Below are 22,391 nucleotides of genomic sequence, written 5' to 3'. Positions count from 1 at the left end.
TCCTGCAGTGGGATCACAACTCGCTCAAGCTGTAAAGAGGCCAGGCTGGACTGTGCAGGCAGGTTGAGCATGGCACCAGCCTTACATTGTGAAGTTTACAATAAACAGGGCAACACATTTACAACACATGTTTTGTCATTCACACATATAATGTTTGCCTTTTCTAAATCTTTGTGGAAAATCTTTATTTGGCCAAGTTGGCAAATCATCCCCCATAATTCCAGGGCTATGTTTTTGATTGTTTTCTTCAGTCCCACAAACTTTCTGAAGCAACATGCTTGTGTAACTAACTGTATTGGTTCTTTTGTGCCCATGCTATGGCTGGAATTATGCTGGATTTGGGTGCTTTCTCCAGGGTTCTCTTCCCCCAGGTTGATATTCAACAGCAAGCTGATCACTGATATTATAAGCAAATTGTCTCATTCTTCCTTGTTTTCAAAGGTATGCATAAATCCACATTTTAAAATGGCAGCAAAGTGACTGTTGCTGTTATGCAGAGATCATTACGTCCTAAATGATGTATTAGGCCTATGTGGAGATTTCTCGGTTACAGGGTGCTATTATGCTTATGTTCCTGTCTGCAACAGGGAACTTGTCAGATTTGTCTTATATGAGATCTTCATTTTTGGAATCTATATTACTGCCATTAGGCTCAATGACTCTAATGCCCTACCAGTATGTGTTTACCTAGCACAGTGACACTACTCTATTTATAGGTAGTGAAGAGGAAAGAAACCAGGATGCATTTCATTGATCTTTCTATGTTGTAAATGTAAAATTCATGTGCATTTTTGTTTGCTTTATAGCTGTTCTCTTTCCTTTTCCTTATTTAATATGCACTTCATACTGTGCCAAGGGGTCAGTAGGGCAAATCAAGGAGCCAGATGGCTTACTGCTACCCTAAGGAAACATACCAATATTTAGCTGGGCATTTTACCAAATAAAGGCAGGACTGGAATCCACAATAAATGTGAGAGTTGGTTAAAACTGCATCCTTTTCTTAGATTCACAGCTACAACCTCCTTGAGGCATAAGCTTTTTATACTTCACTGCTGCTTTCTAGCTTTCTCCAAGTAACTGCATCTTACAAGATATTAGAGGGGGGTGAAACTCATTTTATTTATGGCCTTTGCACAGAAACAAGTTTCAGTTATTTTAATCTGACTGAAATAAGAAACCATAATCCATGGATGAAAAGACAGTGGACAAACTCAGTTAAATCCCTAGTACCCTGAGGATGTATATTTTGTCCATTTCTGGTTTTTTATGTTCCCTTTTTTCTGCTGTTATTCCCAACTTTAACTTTTGAAAAGCCAAGCAGTTTAAGTGGCCGGGCCTGGGGAGCTTATTTGTATGCAGCACAAATTTCAGGATCTGTTCCCAAGCCTGTGCAGAGTGAAAAATGGCCTGCATTTTCTTGATAGCCCATGTGGTTGTAAAGAATAAATGGCTAATGAATTACAGATGAACATTGACGCAAATTAATCTTCCTGATGTCCCTGGGTTATATGGCAGCCATTTAAAAGTTTAATCAATACACTAAAGTTGAAAACATGCAGGCACTGCAGTTGTTTGGATGTAATAAACATCAGAGGGAAACGGGAGGCTTGTACCCAGTCCATGTATCATAATGACAGGTATTTATGTTTAATGGACTAAATATTTTTTATTGGAAGAGAGCAAATGTCAGCTTAACTTTGTAAGCCCTGCATTCAACTTTCCTTTGAGGTTGGTGAGAGACGGCTGACATGTCATTGAAAATGAAATGTAAAAAAACCAATTGAGACAAAGCGAGGATAAGGAGCTGTTTTGCCGACGAGATGTTGCTTTAATGCTCTGCAACTATTCATTAAATAAAATGTAAACTCTACCATTTCAAACGTTGCAGTAAAATGGTTTACTAGGGCAGACTTTTAATGGTTATTAGGGAAAACAAGAGCCAACTGCTGCCAAATATTCTTTTCTGGGAAACGTTTTATTTGAAAAGTCTTTTCCTGAGTTACAATTTCAGAAGATTTATAATTATGGACCAGTCGTCCCGTCCCCACCCCACCCCCCCCCCCCCCTTTCCTTTTTGAGACAAAGAAAAACAGAAAAATAACTTTCAGAATAACCATTTGATGGTCCCTTTTTTCCCCTTTGAACAGAGTAATAGCTTTATATAAGCTTCCCAGAGGCTTGGATATTAATTGCACTTGAAGTCAATAAATTTTAGAGCCATGTGTGTCCAGGACTTACCCATCATTGCTATAAATGGGGAAGGAGGCTCTACAAGACTGTCAGATTCACCAGGCCTGCACAGTTGCTTGACTATGTGAAATACACATGGATTTATTTTCTTTAGGTAAAGAAAAATGTAGTTGTCATATCATTTGGTCTTAAGACAAACTTCTTTCGTGTTGAACAAAAAACTCTAATAAATGGAAGAAAAAGGGAAGATCATGTTTTACCATTTCTGTAATCTGTTTTAACACCCCATTTGTGGCTGATCTTACCTGAATGGACCCTTGATGGTCTAGAGTGGTCTCATGAAGCTTCTAGTAATGCATACTGTGGAACCACTGTATGAGGCAGGCAATTTTATTTAACAATTTTATTTTGTCTCAACATCTCCTTGTTATGTGGCATCAGGTTCTATTTCAGACAAGGTGGCTACTAATATTGTGAATAAAGCCAGATTTGGCTAAATAATGTTGTAGATTGGTAGTGTCATCTTTATAAGAAATCATATGCTGCTTCCTGATAACAAAACAATGTTGAAGAAGCATCTGAAAATGTTACTCTTGTCTACTCTCTGGATGATGAACTATTTCAATTTTTGAGCAAGACCATAAATAAATATGTGCTTACATCATGAAAAGTAAAAGAATGAAATTAGTACATTGGCCAGACAGTCTGTGAAGGCTGAAGAACTCATAGTGCAGCACAAGACTGAAATCATGGAAAAATGGCCTTTTTTTCCCCTCTTCTGCTCACCCTGTGTCACTTGTCCCAAACAGAGTAGCTTCCTAGTCTCAATGACCCCATATGGCCTAATCTGATGATGCTTCCAGGTATGCTACTTGCTCCTGATCTTACATCCTCAGTAGGGAGTAGGTTTATTCTTCCATTGTGTGACCACACTGTGCTATGGCTAAGATTTACCTGGAATGCAGTGCAAGGCAACTGAGCCAAGACATACTGTTTCATGGCCATTAGAAATGGTCTATTGAGTAGTTCTGAGTTGTCTTCAGTGTGACTGGTCAATGGGAAGGTTGGAGCCTTATTATTGTCATAATGAAGCATCAGAGACTTAGAAGCAGGGTTGCAGTGTCCTGCTAAATTTAGTTACAGTTTGGTTCAGTTTCAAAAATTGTCTTCTGTTTCATAAAGCTCAAAATCAATAAGCTTTAGTGGCATGTGAAGTAAAGCATCAGCAAAACATTAATAAGATTGCACCAGACAGAGGTGGCGCTAGTAGAAAATTGGAGGTAGAGTGGGTGACATTCGATTAATTCTCTCTTTCAGACAGAAAACTCTCTTTTCAGCAACTATTCATAACAAAATATGAAGTCCTCTATAAAATAGTATGTTGTGGAGTGTGAGCTGCCACTATCCAGCACACTACTCCCACAGCAGAAGACATAATAGGTTATTTTCTTGGTCAATCCATTATATTATTTGACTAACTTACTCCGAGTTAGATTTTTACAAGAAGAAGCTTGAATTTTAAACAAAGAAATCCCTTTTACTGTGGTTTCGGAATATTTAAATTCTATAGAGAGGCTGCTGCTACGTATTATAGGCTTAATGGATAAAATACAGAAATTAAAAAAAAAAAAAAAAATGTAAAATATTTCTTTTAAAGCAAAAAGCAGAAAATGTGAGAACTCTGAGACTTCACATTTGAAGTGAGGTTCAACTTCATTGAGAGAAAGTATCTAAGGATGTATGAAAAAATATTGTCAAATGACAGAATTATTAGCGATTAAACATGGCTTTTTGAGAGCACTTTTCTTTCAGTTCAAAAGTTGCGTGGGTGTATATATGTACTTAAGTACAGCAGCCTCATACAACTGTCTTGAAGATTTACCAGCCCAGACACACAAATCTACCTGCTCACCCTTTGCCTTAGTGACGATGAAAAAATTTAATGGTGTTTTATCTGTCCATCAAAAAAATTGCCTTTGACTACTGGCTGGATAATGTTTTGCAAGGCTGATACTTACTGTGCATTTAAGTACATATTTGTTTTCCATTTTTTTCCTACATAGTACCAGTGCAACAAAAATACACGGTATGTCTGTCATATACGCAAAATCTTTAAATAGCGATACAAAACTATTAATCTAAAATAATTTTAATCTAAGTGAAAAAGAAGATAGGGAACCATGATTTGGCAAAGTACCTCTTTTTTTTTTTTCCTCATGTTTATTTTTAATTCCTCAGGAACACGAATGTGATGTTAAAGGGTGAAAGCAGTTTGAGAATTATGCCAGTTGCAGCCTTCTTGAAGTGGGACCCACAGCCCTGACAGCTGTTAAAAAATGAAGTAACTTTTGGTTCTGATTTTGTATAATGACTATATGACAAAAAAAAAAGAGTTTACTTCTACATTATCCTGCAGGTGTAACTCTGCTGTCTGTCAGTTTATTCTGTCTTTTATTTTGACGAAGAGAGAACATTAGTGAGAGGAAAAAAAAAAAAAAAAATCTCTTCATCAAAAACCTTAACAGGAAAGAGAAAAGTCTCAAGACAATGTCATGTATTGTTGGTTATTTGTGATGGTTAAAAGAATTATCTGAAAACAAAGAAGTCTTTCACAATGGATCTAAAACACAAAAGCTTTAATAACATTTACATCTGTGTATCATCTATGTCTCCAAATGCAAGTCATGAATAACACATAAACCAGAGTATATAGGGAACAGAAGCGCTAGCACATCATTTAAAATCCAACACACCCCATCGTCAGTGGAATCAAATACACAGCAGGAATGGTTCCAGTTGATAGACATACAATGAAGTCATTGAAAATGAAAACATATTAATTATGTTCCTAAAGGTTAAGATAGTAATGGCTGAATTCTGTAATACTGGTTTAATATTAATGCCCCAAGTCCATGCAGGAAAAGTGTGTACCATTTCAAAAATTGTGGAAAATTTTAGTCACACTTGTTTGTGTGACACCCACAACTGACTCCATAGCGTGGGGATTAGCAGGGGGAAGAGCAGGAAGTTCAAGACAAAGACAAAACCAGGGAGAATTATCAACAAAAAAAGATGTTCTTGGTCCAAACAAGCCACTTGCACTACATGAGCTAATTGTAAGGATAGCCCATTTCTAAACTGCAGCTGTTATGTGCTTAAGCAAACCCTGCTGGGAGAACTGCTTTGTAGAATACCTCTGCTAGCACAGACACACAGAGCGCCCTTCAATAGAGGAATTCACAGTGCAGTGTTTAAGGGAAACCTTTTCTGCTTCCAAATTTTCCTGAGCTTATTACAAGATGTGATCCTAGCTTGTCATTCTGACATAGGTTTCCCTTAAATGTTTTGTATTTTGATTACCTTTTTGCCTATGTTAAATCAAAACAACCGAGGCCAAAGGCTGTGTACATGTGTTGGGAAATGAGTAAGGGGGGGCTGAGGGGGAATGCTCAGGTTGTGTAACAGAAAATGATAGGTGTCAAAGCCACAAAACACCTAGCTTGGTCGTGGTCATTTTTATTGTATAACAACATTTTTTTGTTTGTTTGTCCCTGGGGATTAGTAACATCACTCATATGGTAGTTAATTTTAGATTTCTCTACTCCTTTCTTCTCCCTCCCCAAATCCTCACCCATGCATCTCTGACACAAGGCTGTTGCACCTGGTTTCTAACTATATTAACTCCATTGTGTTGGTGTGCTGAGTGCCCCTGATCCTTAATATCTTTATGTTAAAACCCAAATCCTCCCAACAGCAATTGTCTGCTTTCAATGCACTTTAAAACTCTCCGCTCTTGGGAATAATGTTTCCATGAGGGTTGAATGTAATTACAAAATAATATAGGTACTCTGTCTTATTTTCAGTGAGTGATACTTAAGTCCTTGCTGTTGTTGCTGCATGTGTTTATTATATTGGGGCTCTTCCTTCAGTGTACTTGATGCAAGGTATTTCCAAATTTGAGCCTTTGGACTTTAAATGTTGTACTGCTTCTTCTGTTCCTCATTCACTACAGATTATGTATAATTGATGACCTGCATTTACAGACATGGGTGGTATACAGATGTAAATGTTATTATAGCTTTTATATTTTATGTTCTCTCTGAAAGATCATTTTGTCTTTGAATAATACTCCTGTTCAGATTTTGGGGGGTTTATCTCTAAAAGAGAATATGAAATGGATATTGCACATCGTATATTTCTTAAAAGTAATTTGGAATTTTAGGGTATGGGATTGGTGGTGACTGATACACTGCCTGGATGAGATATATCCCTTTGAAAATAACAGCGCCAGTACATGCCTGCATCTGTCTAACCTCATAATTCACTTTCACATTGGGTTATGGATGTCTGCATTCAGTGAGTCTATCTTCCCTTTAGGTATTATTTCAGCCCTTTGAGATAATAAGGAAAGTTTAATTGCGTTGTTAATTGATTTTTTGCACAACATTATTACCTTGATTGATTGCAGAGTTGATGAAAATGTTAGACACAGGCAGTGTAAAGTATCGGCCCAGTAAGGAGTGGGAGCCTTGTGGAGAATAGATAACCTTGATGTTAAGAGCTATATCCTTCAGATATGTCTTCCCTTGACATATTGATGGCCCTTGAAAAGGGAAAAGCTGATTGTATGCAGAATGCAATCATTAAACTCACTTCAGCTGGCTGTTGATTAATTTGTTTTTTCCTGAAGGATCTAGTTAAAGAGAAGGCCTCACTAGTATCAACAGCAGCCATTTTCCAAGCTTCAGATTATTCTTAACCCTCTCCTAGAGGAAAGAAAAATGATACTGTCTTGGTTTAGACAGGCAAATTGTCTGAAAACATTCAGTCCAACTGCAATTTGGGGATTATAACACTCACTTTACCCCGTTAACTACTGCTTCCTCTATGACCTCTCCTCCCCCTGCCTTCAGTATTCAGCTTCGCCACAGCCAGCAGAAAGTCACGTTTGATGTTTTCTGAGTAAGGCCAGTGTCTGTTCTCAGCAGAGATGCCAACAGGGATGTCAAGCTTGTTTTGCCCAAAGACTGAAATACTTCAGTAGCACATAGCTGCTTCCCAGGAGCCTCTCTGAAAAGACCAGAGGGTTCACTGCACACACATAAGTGGTTAAGCTTTCCTTACCTCTGGAAAGATCTTTCTTATATAATTTTTTGTTATTGATTTTGAGATCTTTGAGGTCTTCAGTGCCGTGCATTGCTTCTGTCAGAGTGCAAAGGATGCTGTGGAGTCGGTGTGCCCAGTGCTTACTCCTTCACGACAGAAACTGTTCAGTGCTACCCCAGGATTAACAGCAGCACTCATGTACCCTGCTGTTGGGTATGCTTAACCAAACAGGGACTGTATGTGACTAGCTTTCCCACTGTGAATTCATGATAGTCTAATCCTGGACTACCTGCTACCTTTAGAGCACTTTCTGTTTTAATAGCACCCACTCTGAGAGTGAAGGTAAAGAGTATTACCTGTAAGAGCCATTGCCTAAATGTCCTTCCTGTGGCAGATGGGGCTTCCTTGGCTGAAAAACATTCTCTGGATTGAGGGACAGCTTCTGCCTTAAGCATTTCTTTCATTTGTATCAGCAAATGACCCAAGACATCTGAAATATTTATGCAGCTTTAACCAAGCAATTGAATGTCTCAGAAACAGAAGGGGGGGTGGGGGGTGTTTATCCTTCAGTTAACCATTTAAAGGATATTTGGTAAAGTAGTAGGTAGCACGTAATTGCTTCCTGTTTAGTTTGGTAGTCTCAAAGACAGTCGCCATTAATTTGTGCTTGTGAGTGATACAGTGATCAGTGTTGCTTGATTGTTTGGCCAGATGTGTTTTATTAGGTCCAATGTGCATTTGCCAGTTGGCTCCTTTTTAATATGGGGACATGTTAACTTACGACATAGTCAAGTCTGACAAATTTGAACCAGCCAAATAAGTGAGTAATATTTCAATCTGTCAAAGCGGGTGAATACTGATTAACTGACACACTCCAAAAGCTCTCACCAATATCCATGCTCCAGTGGAAAACGTTTACTAAGCACAATACTTGTTAGAAAGTCTTTGGTGCTTTGACTAAACTTTAATGACTCTGACCCTAATGGAGGGGTTTTAGTGAGCCTCTCTTGAGCTATTTCTTAGCCCCCTATCTTTTATCTTTAGCAAAAGCTTCTATAGAGGCTAAAAGTGCACTTGTAAACTATGTTCTGCTGTCCACTGTGATTTAACCTTCAGCCTCCTTCTCATTAGCATGTTTTTAAGAGAAGGCTGAGGAAGGGGGAAAACAGTTGAGGATAGGAAACAATGACAATGTTTTGGCATTTGGTACTGGAGGCAGTCAGTGTTTTGGAACTAGACTATGGCTGGTAAATATTTAGCAATAGCAGATGGTGTTATATGCAATATAGCATAGAACAAAATTCTGCTAGGAGGCAAACCCCGTCTTAGTCCAGAGAACTAGATATTTGCTGAACATTTTGGGTGTTTGGATCCAGATGCATTTCTGATTTCATTTGGTGCTATATTGTGGATGAAAAACTGACTATGACCCAGAAATGGGCACTTGCAGCGCAGAAAGCCAACTGTATCCTGGGCTGCATCAAGAGCAGTGTGGCCAGCAGGTCGAGGGAGGGGATTCTCCCCCTCTACTCTGTTCTCGTGAGACCCCACCTGCAGTGCTGTGTCCAGATATGGGGCCCCCCAACACAAGAAAGACATGGGCCTGCTCGAGCAAGTCCAGAGGAGGCCGTGAAGAGGATCAGGGGCCTGGAGCACCTCCCTTATGAGGACAGGCTGAGAGAGTTGAGGTTGCTCAGCCTAGAGAAGAGAAGGCTTCCAGGGAGATCTTATAGCACCCTTCCAGTACTTAAAGGGGGCCTGCAGGAAAGGTGGGGACGGACTCTTTATCAGGGAGTGTAGTGATAGGATGAGGGGTAACAGTTTTAAACTGAAAGAGGGTAGATTTAGATTAGATATTAGAAAGACATTCTTTACTGTGAGGGTGGTGAGACACTGGAACAGGTTGCCCAGAGCAGTTGTGACTGCTCCCTCCCAGGCAGTGTTCAAGGCCAGGCTGGACGGGGCTTTGAGCAACCTGGTCTAGTGAAAGGTGTCCCTGCCCATGGCAGGGGGGTTGGAACTAAATGATCTTTAATGTCACTTCCAACCCAAACCATTCTATGATTCTATGACTATTAAAGAGATAAAGGAGCTCACCAATTGTGTGGGGTCAGGATGTGTCTTACAAAGTGCTAAATGCCTTCAGCTTCCACTGGAAATCAAGGGATTCCAGGACCTTGTAGTATCAGCTTCTTAAAAAACGCTTGGTTTTTTATTAGGAGGAATCATAGCAATCCTATCATTAGCAATTAGTTAAATGTTTCTTTTATTTCTGAGGAAGGACTTGTGGAAAGGAGCAAGTAATGGCATGCAAAGAAAGTTCCCTTAACTGTATCATAATGTGACAGCAGCACTATTTCATTATGCTCTTTAATTTTATTTGAGAGACTTTCTTTTCCAGCTTTAAAAATAAAAAGCAACTTGTCTTTATTGCAGATGACTCTCTCGAGAAATGTCAAACCAGTTGAGCCAGACTGAATTTTGTATGGCTTTTTTTTTTTCCTAATGTGAACTCCTCCAGCAGGAACAAATTTGAGATCCAAAAGCAAGTTTTACTCATGAGATGAGCCAAATTTATGTCTAAACTCTCCAGAAGGGCCCTGCTGCTCAAATTTTTTCACATAAGAATTTGTAATTTTATTGGAATGCTTGCAGATTTTCCGAATAATTATTCCAAAACTTTGCTTTCTGCCCCATAAATCATGGTACATTTGTTTAATTCTATCACAGCTACTAAAAGAGCTTATTTCCCTCTTTTTTTCACCCTCGCATTTTACTGCTAATGCAATCTGTGCATGGTTAAGGTTTGTGAAGTACAGTATAATTATACTCACTTTCTGTTTTCTTAATGACCCTGTCATTCTTTATAGTTTAACTCCATTGCTGATTAATATAAGTATTATTATTAGAATATCACCCAAAGTATAGAGCAGCCTACAGAAATGCCATTTTTGCATATGTTAGCCAAATTAACTGAAAATCTTCGAAGTTTATATGGTGATTGTACGCTGAACAGCTGAACTTTAATATATGGTAGGGATGGGATTTTACAAACTCCTTTTCCTCCACCATTCTGAATATATTGAAAGTGTCTCATGTCAATTCAGTGATCATACTGTTGCGTTATCAAAAGTAACAGAAAAATCATTCAAAACAGTGCTAGAATTATGATGCAAATATGAGAGAATAACAAGTGCCACCCCAGCTGCAGTGGAAGCCGGTCGTGTAGACGGACAGTCACACACGACACCCCCCACCCCACCCCACCCCCCCCCAACATTTTGAGCCTTTTGTTCAGACCACTACCCACTGACATCCTATTGTAGCCATCTATATACATAAACTGATGCTCACTGAGCTTAGTCCACCAGAAGTCAGGCTCCCAGGCAAAAGGCTGAAAGCAGAGGTTGTATAAATATAGGCTTTGATCATGACAGAACAAGAAATTGGCTGCAAAACTAACAAACAGTATTGCTTTAATTGTCATATTGGAATATTTAGTTTGCTGGTGTGGTCCGTTTTTTAGACAAATGCATGCTGCCCTCTAGTGCTGATGCTCTCGGCTTGAAGCTGCTTGGCGGGAGGGAGACCGGGGGAGATGGGTCGGTTTTGGCAGGGAGTGGCTTTTTGCCTGGTTTCTAAAATTGCTAGTCCAGTTTGGGATATTTCATCATTAATAGAAAGTAATTAAGCTCTTGTGACATTGGTTTAGAGATGAAGGGTATTTAACAGATGTAACCTGACTTGCATTGGATATTTACAGTTATTTGTTCTGCCTTTACTACTTTTATTTAGACCATATATGAGAGAATGAGATATATGAAGAAGTGTTTTAAAAGACTGAAAGAACTGTGGATCCATACTTCCTTTCCTCAATCTCCTTCAAGGGTATTCAATATCCAAATTTGAGCATCAGTTCATCCATAATATCTGGCATGCTGATGCTTTCTGTGCATTTGGGTTTCTTTGACGGCAGTACCTAGTTGACTATGCAATTTATGTGTCTGAGTAATTAAAAAAATCTGGTTTAAAATTTCAACATAGCCAACAGAAATATTTTGTCATGAAGTCGGCTTTAATTCCATACATGGCATTAGTTCAGAATGCAAAAATGGTAAAGATGCACTGAAGAAACAAAAGCACTTGGGTTTTTTGTTTGGTGCTTTTTGCTTCATTTTCACTAGAGAGAGACATCCCCCTGCCCCAAGATATTTCTCTGATGATGGTTACAATAAGCATGGAAAGATTCCAAAGAAATCCCCAGCGTAGGACCTTAAATTGTAACGATGATACCCAGAGGAGTACAGAACTGGTTAATGATTTAAAGTATTATGCCCTAAATGCTCCTATTTTAGCCAACAGTAGAGAATCTGTAGACAGTACATGGCCAGATCAAAGCTGATCATGTCAATGTCATTCAAGGAGGGAGAGATACCCTCCTTTCCCCCTTCTCTCCCCCTTACCCTTTTTTTAAACAAAGTATGACATCTGAGGAACAGTGTGTTGATTGTTCCACTGCCAGGATACGCATAATGGAAACATTAGCTCCAAGATAACTTTTAATCTGTCAGCCTAATGGCTCCTTAATGTGTAGAGGGCTTTAAATGTATGTCAGCCAGGGCTGTATAAAGTAATATAGTTTGTAGCCTGAATGGATCTAGATGACTCCGCACCATGACACAATATGGTTTATTATTAAGTATCAGCTCATCAGCTTATTCCCACGGACTTGGACAAGCTTCTCAATTTTCCAGTAACAGATTATGTGAGAAAAAGCTTGCGGTGCATTTTTTTTCTTTCCTCTTTTTTTCTTTTTTTTTTTTTTTTTCCTTTCCAAATTACAAGTTTCATCCCCAGCTGCATTGGGAGCCCTGAAGTGTATTTACAGCAGGCTGCACTTTATCACACATCAGCTTGACTGCTAGTTTACACTGAACATTTATGCAGCTCCCTTGGCCCTGGATGCAAACTTCACATCTTTGTATTCCTATCACCTCCACTGCAAATTTTTCCAACATCCTCTCCCTGTTGACTGCTTTCCTTCCCCTCCCCTGCTTTCACTTCCCCACATACTCTCCTTTTTCTCCCCTCCTTCCTACAAACAGACCAGTGAGGCTTGACATGGCACAGTACTTGTCTGTGCAGGATACTTGCAATAATTCAGTGTCTTAGTTTGCCTGCTCTGATTCCTCTCAGCTCTAGTTTGGGTGTATAATTCCAATGCCATTGCTGTAGACTGGATACAGATTTGATTTTGTGCCTTCAGTTATTTCAGTCTGAAAGACTACTTCGTGCCCCATGCTGTAGGGTGTCCAGAGGAAAATGTTATCTCTTTTTGGCCTCCCTGTGCAGGGAGCAGAGCAAAGAGGTAATTCACTTCACCTGAATGTGAAGGTTACCTTCCTTTAGTGTTGTTACCCCCAGAGGGAGGGGAGAATCAGGATCAGCAGTTTGCTTCTGAAGGAATGTCCTCCTCCTCCAGGAAATCTGCAGTGGACCACATTCCCTAATTCATGGGGACCTCTTTGGGAGTGTTTGGGATCCGTGGTGTGGGAATTCTGCTTTAGCCACAGTGAGTTCTATCCTCAGCCTTCTCAAACACAACCTGATCCCTTTATGCACATATAGTTTAGGAGGAATAATGTGTATTTTTGTTTCCATTTAGTGTTTCTATCTGCTTAAAAATAATTAGTTTATAACATAAGGGAAGTTAATTGTGCATTTGTTGTTTGAACATTTGTGAGTATTTTATGATACTATTTTGGGGAATTTTTGTTTGGTTTTGGTTTACTGCTATGATATTTCAGGTCTTTATAAGATAACCCTTCTACACATGTAGTACATCCAAAGGCATTCACTTCCTTATCTGTTGTATGCTCCTCTTTCTGTTTTTCCTTGCTGATTTAAGGAGTCTAGATCCTGTGCCTTGACTCCAACCTGGAGCATTCTGGAAACTGAGGTTGCAACAAACAGATTTATTTGTAGTAGTTGGAGATCCTGTCACCTTAGCATGGACAACTGCAATGCTTCTGTTCTTTTCCTGTGTCATGTTGCGGTTTTTGAGCTTGAGCTTCCCCATACTGACAGTGGTTTTTTTGCTGGGGCAGCATGAAAGTCTGAGTGGACCTCTCTGAGTTACATACTTGGCTGCTTTTGGGAGGACTTAGTGACCCAGGGGGTCCTTTACACCTTTTCTTATCTTCAAAGTGATCCTCTCAGATTCTTGTGTCAGAGAGTTCATAGGCTGGATCATATTCAGTAAAAACAATTGTTCTATTCCACCAGAAGTCAACGTTAAGTACAAAAAGTCTGTCTATCATTCACTCCCTTCTTGTCCTCTAAGTTTATAGTTTTTAATTTTTTTATTAAATTTGGTCCATTTTACAGAACATGGACTAAGACAACGAGTGTTCTTTCCACATTTGACCCTAAAACAAATCTCAAAAAGTAAGGATTTCTTGTTTCTAATTGGTCAAACTATTGTTCTCGTTTATAAAAATGTATTTCTACATAAACAATTATGAAGGCACAACTATAAATAAGTAAATGTCTGCAAGTTAAAGCAGATGAATGAACCTTAGAAGACTGAGTGGACAAACTCAACATTTTGGGGAAAAGAAAAAGTCTGTTGGGTGGTGCTTTTTTTTTTTGTATTTGTAAAGTATCTCCCTGATGTTACAGCCACAAGACTCAGTAGAACTAAAAATGCACTACTTGGGTCCAAGTAAACTTTCTGTTTATTCTTTTTTTTTTCCCCTTTCATTGGCCCCCTTCTCTCTCCCCTCCCTGCTCTCTTCTCCCACCCTGTCCCAGGCACCCACCCTTGCCTGCTGTGAAGCTTTGCATGGATCTGTGCTCCCCAAATTTCAAGCTGATTTAGCTGAATGTCAGAATAATGTTTTTGTGGGTTTGGTTTGGGGTTTTTTTTTGTCTGCTGTGTTTTGGGTTTTTTTTAATTATTTATTGAGGATTACAAAGCAAATGTTTTGAAGGAGCAGGTTTGGAAACTTTTTGATACTTTTCACAGCATTCAGTTGTTTGAATGTTCTTAATGGTGAATATATGGTGAATATAAAATTGCACAAGTACAATTAGATGCAGTGATTTATTTTTTTAACTAAAATGACTGTGAGTATATATACTTTCATTCTCCTGATTTAACAGAAAAAAATAACCTGAAGGTTCCACTGAAAGTGAGAGGATTAGGTTCCTAATTTCTTGAAAAATCTCTAGTACTTCATTTCTCAGAAAGTCAGTAGAATTGAAAATAAGAGTAGACAACTAGATAAAGTTGTTAGAATTTCTATGAAGATAAATATAAAATGAAAAATTACTGAACTCCTCTACAGAAGGATTTTTTTGTTTCAAACCAGCTTTACTTATCCCTTAGATGAAAAAGTTTTTAAGAGTTTTAAATTAGTTCACCTGATGGAGGTGTTTAGCCTAAATCAGTAGCATTGCAGACTTGAAACTGTAGATAGGTATTTATTCTCCTCTAAATGTTGTAGGTAGGGAATTATTTTCCTTTAAAGGAAGTTTATTTTAATATTTAAGGGAATTTTGCAACTTCTGTTCATTAATTGTAGAATATGCTCAAGTGCCTATGAAAAAAATGATAACGGTATTGATATTTCATCCTGAAGGGTCTCAAAACAATTTACAGATTGGTAGTATAACCACACTGAAATGCACCCAGCTTCTCAGTGGAACATGGCAGCTGTTTAATAGCCCATAGCAAAACTATACAACAGCAGGTTGTGGAAAAAGAGATGAATATGGATCAAATACAAATTGGCAGTGGAGGATTTAGATACTGTACTCAAAGTTAGATGAAGTGGAATTCCACTAGAATATTGAGTCTGTGTATGAAGTGCTATGCTTTATCTGACCACAGCTCCTAGTATGAGGACCTGTGGTTAGCCAGTGTGAAAGACAAGCAGAGGACTGAATGCTGAAATGTAATCCCTGATGTATACTGTAGACCAGTGTGTTTGACAAACAAATTTAATTGTGAAAACTTTGCTGTTTACACTTGCAGAGAGGTTTATTAAAAACATTTGATGTTAAAATGAATGCCTGAGGGGTAGCTTGGGCAGATGTGGCAATAGGTTTTGATGGGGGTGACAAAAGTTTTGGCTCGACTACTCTAGTTTTAGTAATTACTTTTTAAAGAAAACTGAATGCTACTGGAGAAGGCCATGTTGCTAACAGCTGCCCCAGCTGTGATGGCTGAGAGGTGTTTTTTTAAAGATGTAGAGCATTTATTTCCTAGGGAAAAGAGCAAACCAAGAAAGGCAACAAGATGCTACCAGACAACAGTTCTCTTAAGTCACTGTTGGCCTGAGCTGAATTCTGACCTGTGACTGAGGCTGTAAGATCTATAGGTCTAGCACATCCCATTGCAACTTCTTTTCACCATTTTCCATATAATACAAGAAGATCTGCAAACTTTTTTGAATGTTTTGAATATTTTTTGAATGTGTATGGAGCTCCAATTGCACCATAGCGCTCTGCAACACATGTCCAATTTAAAAGGAGCAAACATGACTTGAACAGTTTTTCATGTGCTTTAGTATGCATGTATGTATTTATTTATTTATTTGGATAATTGGGTTTTCCCTCAGCTAAGGAAAAGCTGATGTTGCTGACATTACAATGTGTTTGTGAAGAAAGACTGATACCACAACACATGCAAGCAACTGCAATGTCATTACTTACCCAACATAATTAGAACATCCATTCCGAAGGGGGAAAACATTTAAAAGATAAAGAGTGAATTTAAAGATTATTCTTCCCAATGCATTTTTTTCATAATTATAGTTTTAACAGCTTGTGGTGATGGTAGAAGCAGCTACTTAAGAAAAATTAGAAGCCTCATTCACAGAAGATGATCCCTCAAGAGACTTTGTGTTGTCATTTCTTAAGAACCATGAGCAGAAACCTCATTCAGGATGCTGTGTGTTGTTTTGATGTATAGGGGGTATACTTAGCTTATTATGGCCAATGCTGGATATTTTAATTAAAAAGCACTACAACAGCCACAGATGTATTGTTTCCCCCTTATTCCTCCCCTTCTTTGTGTGCAAAACCACAAGCATACTCCTGCCCCTGAACTGCAAGGAATGAATTCCATAGCAGACAGGCAGGAGAGAAGCAGTAGGTTTCTAAAATTCATGTGTGATGCATATTTGCATCAAAATTCTCATTGTGGCACACAAGCTTTTTGTAGTTCTCCAAGTTCTCTGTGGTTGCCAAAGGGAGGTGGTAAATGGAGAGGAAAAACAAAACAAAAAAACCCAAGAAGTCACCACATTTAATTTATGAGCAAGACTATTGTTTTTACAAATAACCTTCATGATAAATAAAGTCTCATGGCAACATTTTCAAACGTGCTTTTATCAAGACTTTCTGAGCAGTGTGTGTAATATGCCTGGCAATCGAATCACAGTTGTGTGCCTGGGTAGGGAATCTCTGCAGAGACAACACTTCCTTAATTTAAACAATTGTAGGCTGCAGGAGTTCAAAAATTTCAGCTGACTTTAACTGTCACTAGCCCAAGCACCTTTATCCCCAGGCGAGCAGCAGCAGCTGGATTTCATTTCCTGCTGCCAGTGTGTCCGACATCTTTGCTGAACATCCCAGGAACTGAGCGTCTTTACTTTAAGGATTTTATTCAAGGTGACAGCTCCTCACACTTTAGCGTTCAGATCACCTCAAGTAGCTGAGATATCAGTGAAAATGAGAGCACTTCTCCAGCAAACTCCAAATTTAGATTGACTGAGGTTATCCTTAGGCCTCTAGACCCAGCCTCCATGACAGCACAGGCCTGCCAGTAACTTTAAAACTACAGTGGAGTTTGTAATGATGTCTGGGGAGAAATATTCTGCTGGAGCAGTGGAGGATACTATAAGCGATAGGAAATGATGTCAGATTTAGTTAGGGCTGGAAACAGTGTTAGAATATACTTGGCATAATATGGCACCGGTATCTCTGTCAGCATCTCTGTTTTCTGTCACTGCACACAATCCTGGGCCTGTCTGTAGCCCTGACAGTGTCTTTTCAGATCAGGTTATTGCCAACTCAGAGACTGGCTCAGCACAGCACCATACAACCCCCTTTGTTTGAAGTCTGCCCTTTTGTCATTAATGCACTTGATGTCTATTTAAATCTGACGGTGAATGCAGTATCTGTTTTCCTGTCAAGAGATCATTGGCAATATTAATACCTCATGTCCTTGCCTCATTTTCTAAGCACTGACACCTAGCTACAGTCTCCAGCATTCATCAAACAGCACTCTCTCACCAGCATCTCTATAAACAGTCTTGCTTCCAGTCCTTAAGAAATGCGGCAGACCTCAAACAAGACTTTTATCAATGCCAGTGAAAAAGGAGTCTGAAGAATGCCATTAATAAACCATTCGTATCCTTTACATTTAGAGCTCTAAATGGCCTTGTTACCAACCTAATGCCTGCTGCAATTTGACTTAGAATATCATCTGTTTAGGGGAAAAAAAATCTTGCTTTTCATTAGGCTCATGTTCAGGAATGATAATATCATCCCTTGAATGTCGAAACTGCTCCACTAGTAAAATTATTGAAATTTAAATTATTGAAAAAATCTCCATGGAGGGAGGGAAGAAGGATCAGGCACTGCACCACATAGTCCCCATTTGTGTTATCCTGAAGAGGAATGTGTTTTTCACAACAAATGGCAGGCCTATCAATTTTTTTTTTCTTCCCCCATAGGAATGTGTTACTATCATGATGTCTTTAGAAGGAAAAAGAAGAGCATAGGTTAACATTAATCTTGCACAGCCCATGCCTTTCAAGGCTTTAGTTGCTTACCTTATGCATGTTATACTGGAAAAATAGATGCAGAATATAAAAGCTTGCATACTTAATTGATATTGCAGGTCGGCACAGTATTTGCTATGTGAGTACTGGAAAGCTAAAACAGGAATGAATTGAGGATCTGCTCCTCCCCCATCTTTACTCTTTATGTAAGGCAGTGTTTGCCTCCTTTGGGCTAGGTTATGTTTGCCCTTATGGGTGTGAACTAGGTACTTCAGTGACTGCTTCAGTGACACTCCCAGGGTAGAGGAGACCCCTTCACCTTCCTTCTATGCATGGGAGATGGTTTTGACTATACGTGCCTGAGGCACAAAGAACAACTCTGCTCGTAAAATTTAGCATCTTTGAGGATGTTCACAGGTGGGATGTGACTGTGAACTTATGCTTTCACATACCATTTAGTGCCACCAGAGGGGATGCTTTTGAATAAGGTAGTGAGATCTGCAGGTATGTGTGCCTCGCCTATAACAGTTAAGACTTCCTCGGGCATCTTGCCACCTGTACCCACTGAGAATAATGTGCCTTGTCTCCCAAAAGCAGTGTTCTGGCTAATTTTTTGAAAACATCCTCCATATACTGATATTTAGCATAATTTATAATTGTGTCTTGCTCATGGGATGTTGTTTGGAGAGGTACTTTGGAAATGTTTTTACTAAATGTTTATTTATATGTCTGGGAAAAATACTGGAATCTGTAGGGCTAACGGTTAGGAAGTCCCAAGTTCTAGCCCATGTCTCTCAATGCCTTCCTGTGTGGATTTCAGCCGGTCACTTCAGTTCTCTGCCACTGCAAAGCAGGGATGGCTTTAGGTATTTGCAGGATGACTTTGTGAAGGTTTGGAAGGTTTTCCTGGATCTACCTTAAACTAGCTACTTGCTTCTTTTTTCATCTTTAATGATCAGGAAAACCCTGTAAACATGTGGCAGGGAGATTACCAAGAGTACAAAATGCAACTTCAACCCAGACTTTCTGGTTTTCAAAAGCAGGAGAGGTACTGTGATTTAAAATACAGTGTATGATGTTTCAGTGTTATGTCATTCCATTTTTGAAGACACTTGTGGATGTATGTTTAACAACATAGGTCGTGCAGGTTATTTGAACACATGTTTTCTCAGTGGATTCAAAACTGCCAGTTGAAATGGTAATACTGAATATTTCAAATGCACAAACTTTGTTTTGCAGGACAAGAGAAAACTGTTTCCTTTCCTCCTTCAAATTTCTCTAGTTATGTGCTTTATTTGCATATTATGCCACTGCTGTCCTAATTGTAATTAATTTTCTTTTTATTGTAGGCATTTTGGGAAAATGCCGTTACATTTACTATGGAAAACATTCTGAAGGCAACAGATTCATCCGAGATGATCAGCTATAAAACCCAGCATTGTGCCTCTTCTATCCATCCACATAAGAAGCACAAATTACATCTAAATTTTAAGCATGTAACTAAAGTCCTCTAGTGCCTTCTGCTGACTTTGCCAAGCCTGTCAAGATCATCCTTCTATCTTAGTCTGAGTAGTCACATAGAGATTGACATGATTGCCTTTAAGCAGGTCCCATCCACCAGTGTGACAGACAGCTGCAGCCGAGCACCCAGCCTGACAGGAGCACCGTGATGGATTGCCTGGTCCAATTGCTGCTTGCAGAAGAGCAGGGGTCACACCTGGGGCTGCAGTGAGCATGCTCTGTCGGTCGGCGCCTTAGCAAAAGTACCGTGCTTAATCTCCAGCTTGCCTGTTGAGCAAAAGTGGCTGGCGATATCAAAATGTTTATAAAAGAGAAAGGCTATAACTTCAGATGAAAAAGCCCTTATCTGTTTTGTTTGGGTTTTTTTTTCCCCCTGTGAATTAACTGCTTGTGTTTCTATCATCTCATAAATGCTTACACAAATCCTTTCACAGTGGTTTTATTGGTTTGCTATGTGTGTGTGAGTCCTGCCCCAAAATGGATTATTTTTTCTTTCAATGGGGAAAAAAATATATCCTGAAAATATTTCAGTCATGCAAAGTACTATCAATTTGTATAGTTGTTTATATGCAGAGAAAAAGGATTTAAGCATTTTTGCAGACAAACAAAATTTGCTAATTCTTAAATTACATCTCAGCATTTACTAACTCTGACCTTCAAAAAAGAGATCATTTTTTAATGCTGTAGAATAGTGGCACAGCTTAACTGTATATACTTGGAAGAAGCCTTCAATTGTGATACTGACAGCGTGTATTATTTCTGGTTTATTGCACAAGATCTTTTTAACTTCTACAGAGATTAAATTTAGAATTAAATGCTTAAATTTGGAAAGAAAAAAGTACTTAAAAGGAGTGATTTAAAATAAAATTGCCACCAGATGGGTATGATTATTTAGAGGGGAAAAAAAGTCAATAAAAGTAACTGGTGGAATTAACATAATTAACAGCTTTACTAGTATGTTATAGAGATGAGTTCTGATTAATCCCTTTTGATGTCAATGTGAGAAGTTCTATTGTCAAATTTTCAGTGGAAAAAATAAAAATGCATGGCATATTTCCTGCTTTTCAGATAAACAGGTTGGACATATTTAGAATCATGAACTTGTTCCTGTGAAAAAAAATCCCAATACTTCATGTATATATAGTGTTAAGTGCTACTAGAGATAATGGGATTGACCAAGGAATATGCAAGAATTTTGACCTCTGGGCTGTTCCAAACTCATGCATATTAGTCCCAGTTGAGAGCCATCACTGGCTGTTCTTGGCTTGTATGAAATTACTTGGTGGTCTTTATTCACTTTCCTGGTTGAAAAATCAGTTTTTAGAAATTGCCTACTTTTGGGGGCCATTATCAGCTAGAGTTGCAGGTGGAAGTGAGCTCGATGTTGAAGCCAATCATGAAATCAGGTTGGACTGATGAAAAAGGATGAGACACTGCCAGAGTGACAAAGGAAAGCTTTCTGCTGCTGAGCATTTTAGGCCTTACTCAGTAAATGGAAGCCTTCACTCACTCTGAAAGTCTATAATAAATCTTTAACAGATACTTAAAATCAGTGATGAACATAGAACAATCCAGTTCACAACACCTCTGGTTCGAATTGAGCTCTGAGCTGTTTGCTGTACAAATTGGTGTCTGGAAAGCACATTTTGGCCACTTGTAACATCTCTGCTAATGTCATACATGGCTACAAATGAAATGACAATTCACATTAGAAGTCCTAGGAGATATTAGATAAAGGAAGACTACATGCGTCTTTTTCTAATCAAAAATATAATTAGAAATATTTAGGGCACTTGTCATCTATCTTGGTTACCAAAATAACAGCAGTCCTAGTTTGTTCCTATCATATTGTCTGTTTTGAAGCCTCCACACATTTTGGTCATGGCATATTACAGGCAGCAGCGTTCTGAATAGCGATGTTTAGAATAACCTAATGTCACTTTCAGTCTGGTTGCATGTGTGTTCTTGTCTTTATAAAAGGCTTTAACCCTGCCTCAAACAATAAACAGCACTTGCAAACTGACCTCATGATTTTTCCATCTTTATTTTGCTTGTTTACTTTTCCTAATGTCAAAACCATTTGTATCATTTTCAGGAGTGTTTTCTTCTCAGCAAAGCTTTGGAGGCAAAAATATTTTTGGAATGAGATGTGATCAAAGTCTTTTCCATTTTGATTTTTGTTTTCACTTGGGGGATTATATACCTATAGTTAAATATGGTAAAGCCCTAATTAAAATTTGCTCAAAGGGGATTCACACTAAATGTCACTGATTCTGGAAAATCAAAAGGATAATCTATGAATAATTATTTTATATTGCTAGTATGTATTATGATACTATTTAAAAACAAGCATGAAGGTTTACTACTGTTTATGCTAACATTATTTTTTAATATGCAGAGCATTTTATTTTCAGATGTCTTCTGCTGAAGTTCTGTTTAAAGAGATGACAAACTTTTCAAACCTGGGGCTTCTATCTATACTTGGTTCTTTCCTCAGTGGGAAGTGTGCCTGGATTTCTTAACTGAACTGTATCACTTAGGATGAAAGTTACAGTAAAGTAATCTAAGAAGAGATTCCACTCTCTCTCCTTTACTCCCCCTTCTCCATATATGGCACATCTTTCCCTCTCAAGATTAACTAGGCTGTTAAAAATAAAAGATTTGCCTACAAAGCTATAAGGATTTTAAAATGTGTATCTTTCCAAGGAACCACCGCATTCTTAGTCCTTTGTGTGGTGACAAGAAAAATTTTGACCAGCCATGTTTCTTGACAGTTAACAA

At 38.6% G+C, this 22,391-nt stretch overlaps 1 protein-coding gene across 1 annotated transcript in view; it reads left to right on the top strand.

Moving 5' to 3' along the window:
• LRMDA (leucine rich melanocyte differentiation associated) overlaps nt 1-21,633 on the top strand; it is a 693,930-nt gene extending 672,297 nt beyond the window's left edge. The window contains exon 7 of the mRNA XM_074830576.1: nt 19,439-21,633. Coding sequence (XP_074686677.1) covers nt 19,439-19,518 — 80 coding nt within the window. The 3' untranslated portion in view covers nt 19,519-21,633. The remainder of the gene's footprint in view (nt 1-19,438) is intronic.
• Nucleotides 21,634-22,391: the final 758 nt, after the last annotated feature.

This window comes from Strix aluco, chromosome 7 (genome assembly GCF_031877795.1).
Source record: "Strix aluco isolate bStrAlu1 chromosome 7, bStrAlu1.hap1, whole genome shotgun sequence".
In the NCBI taxonomy this organism is placed as follows: Eukaryota; Metazoa; Chordata; class Aves; order Strigiformes; family Strigidae; genus Strix; species Strix aluco.
This window is presented reverse-complemented; position numbering and strand designations above follow the sequence as displayed.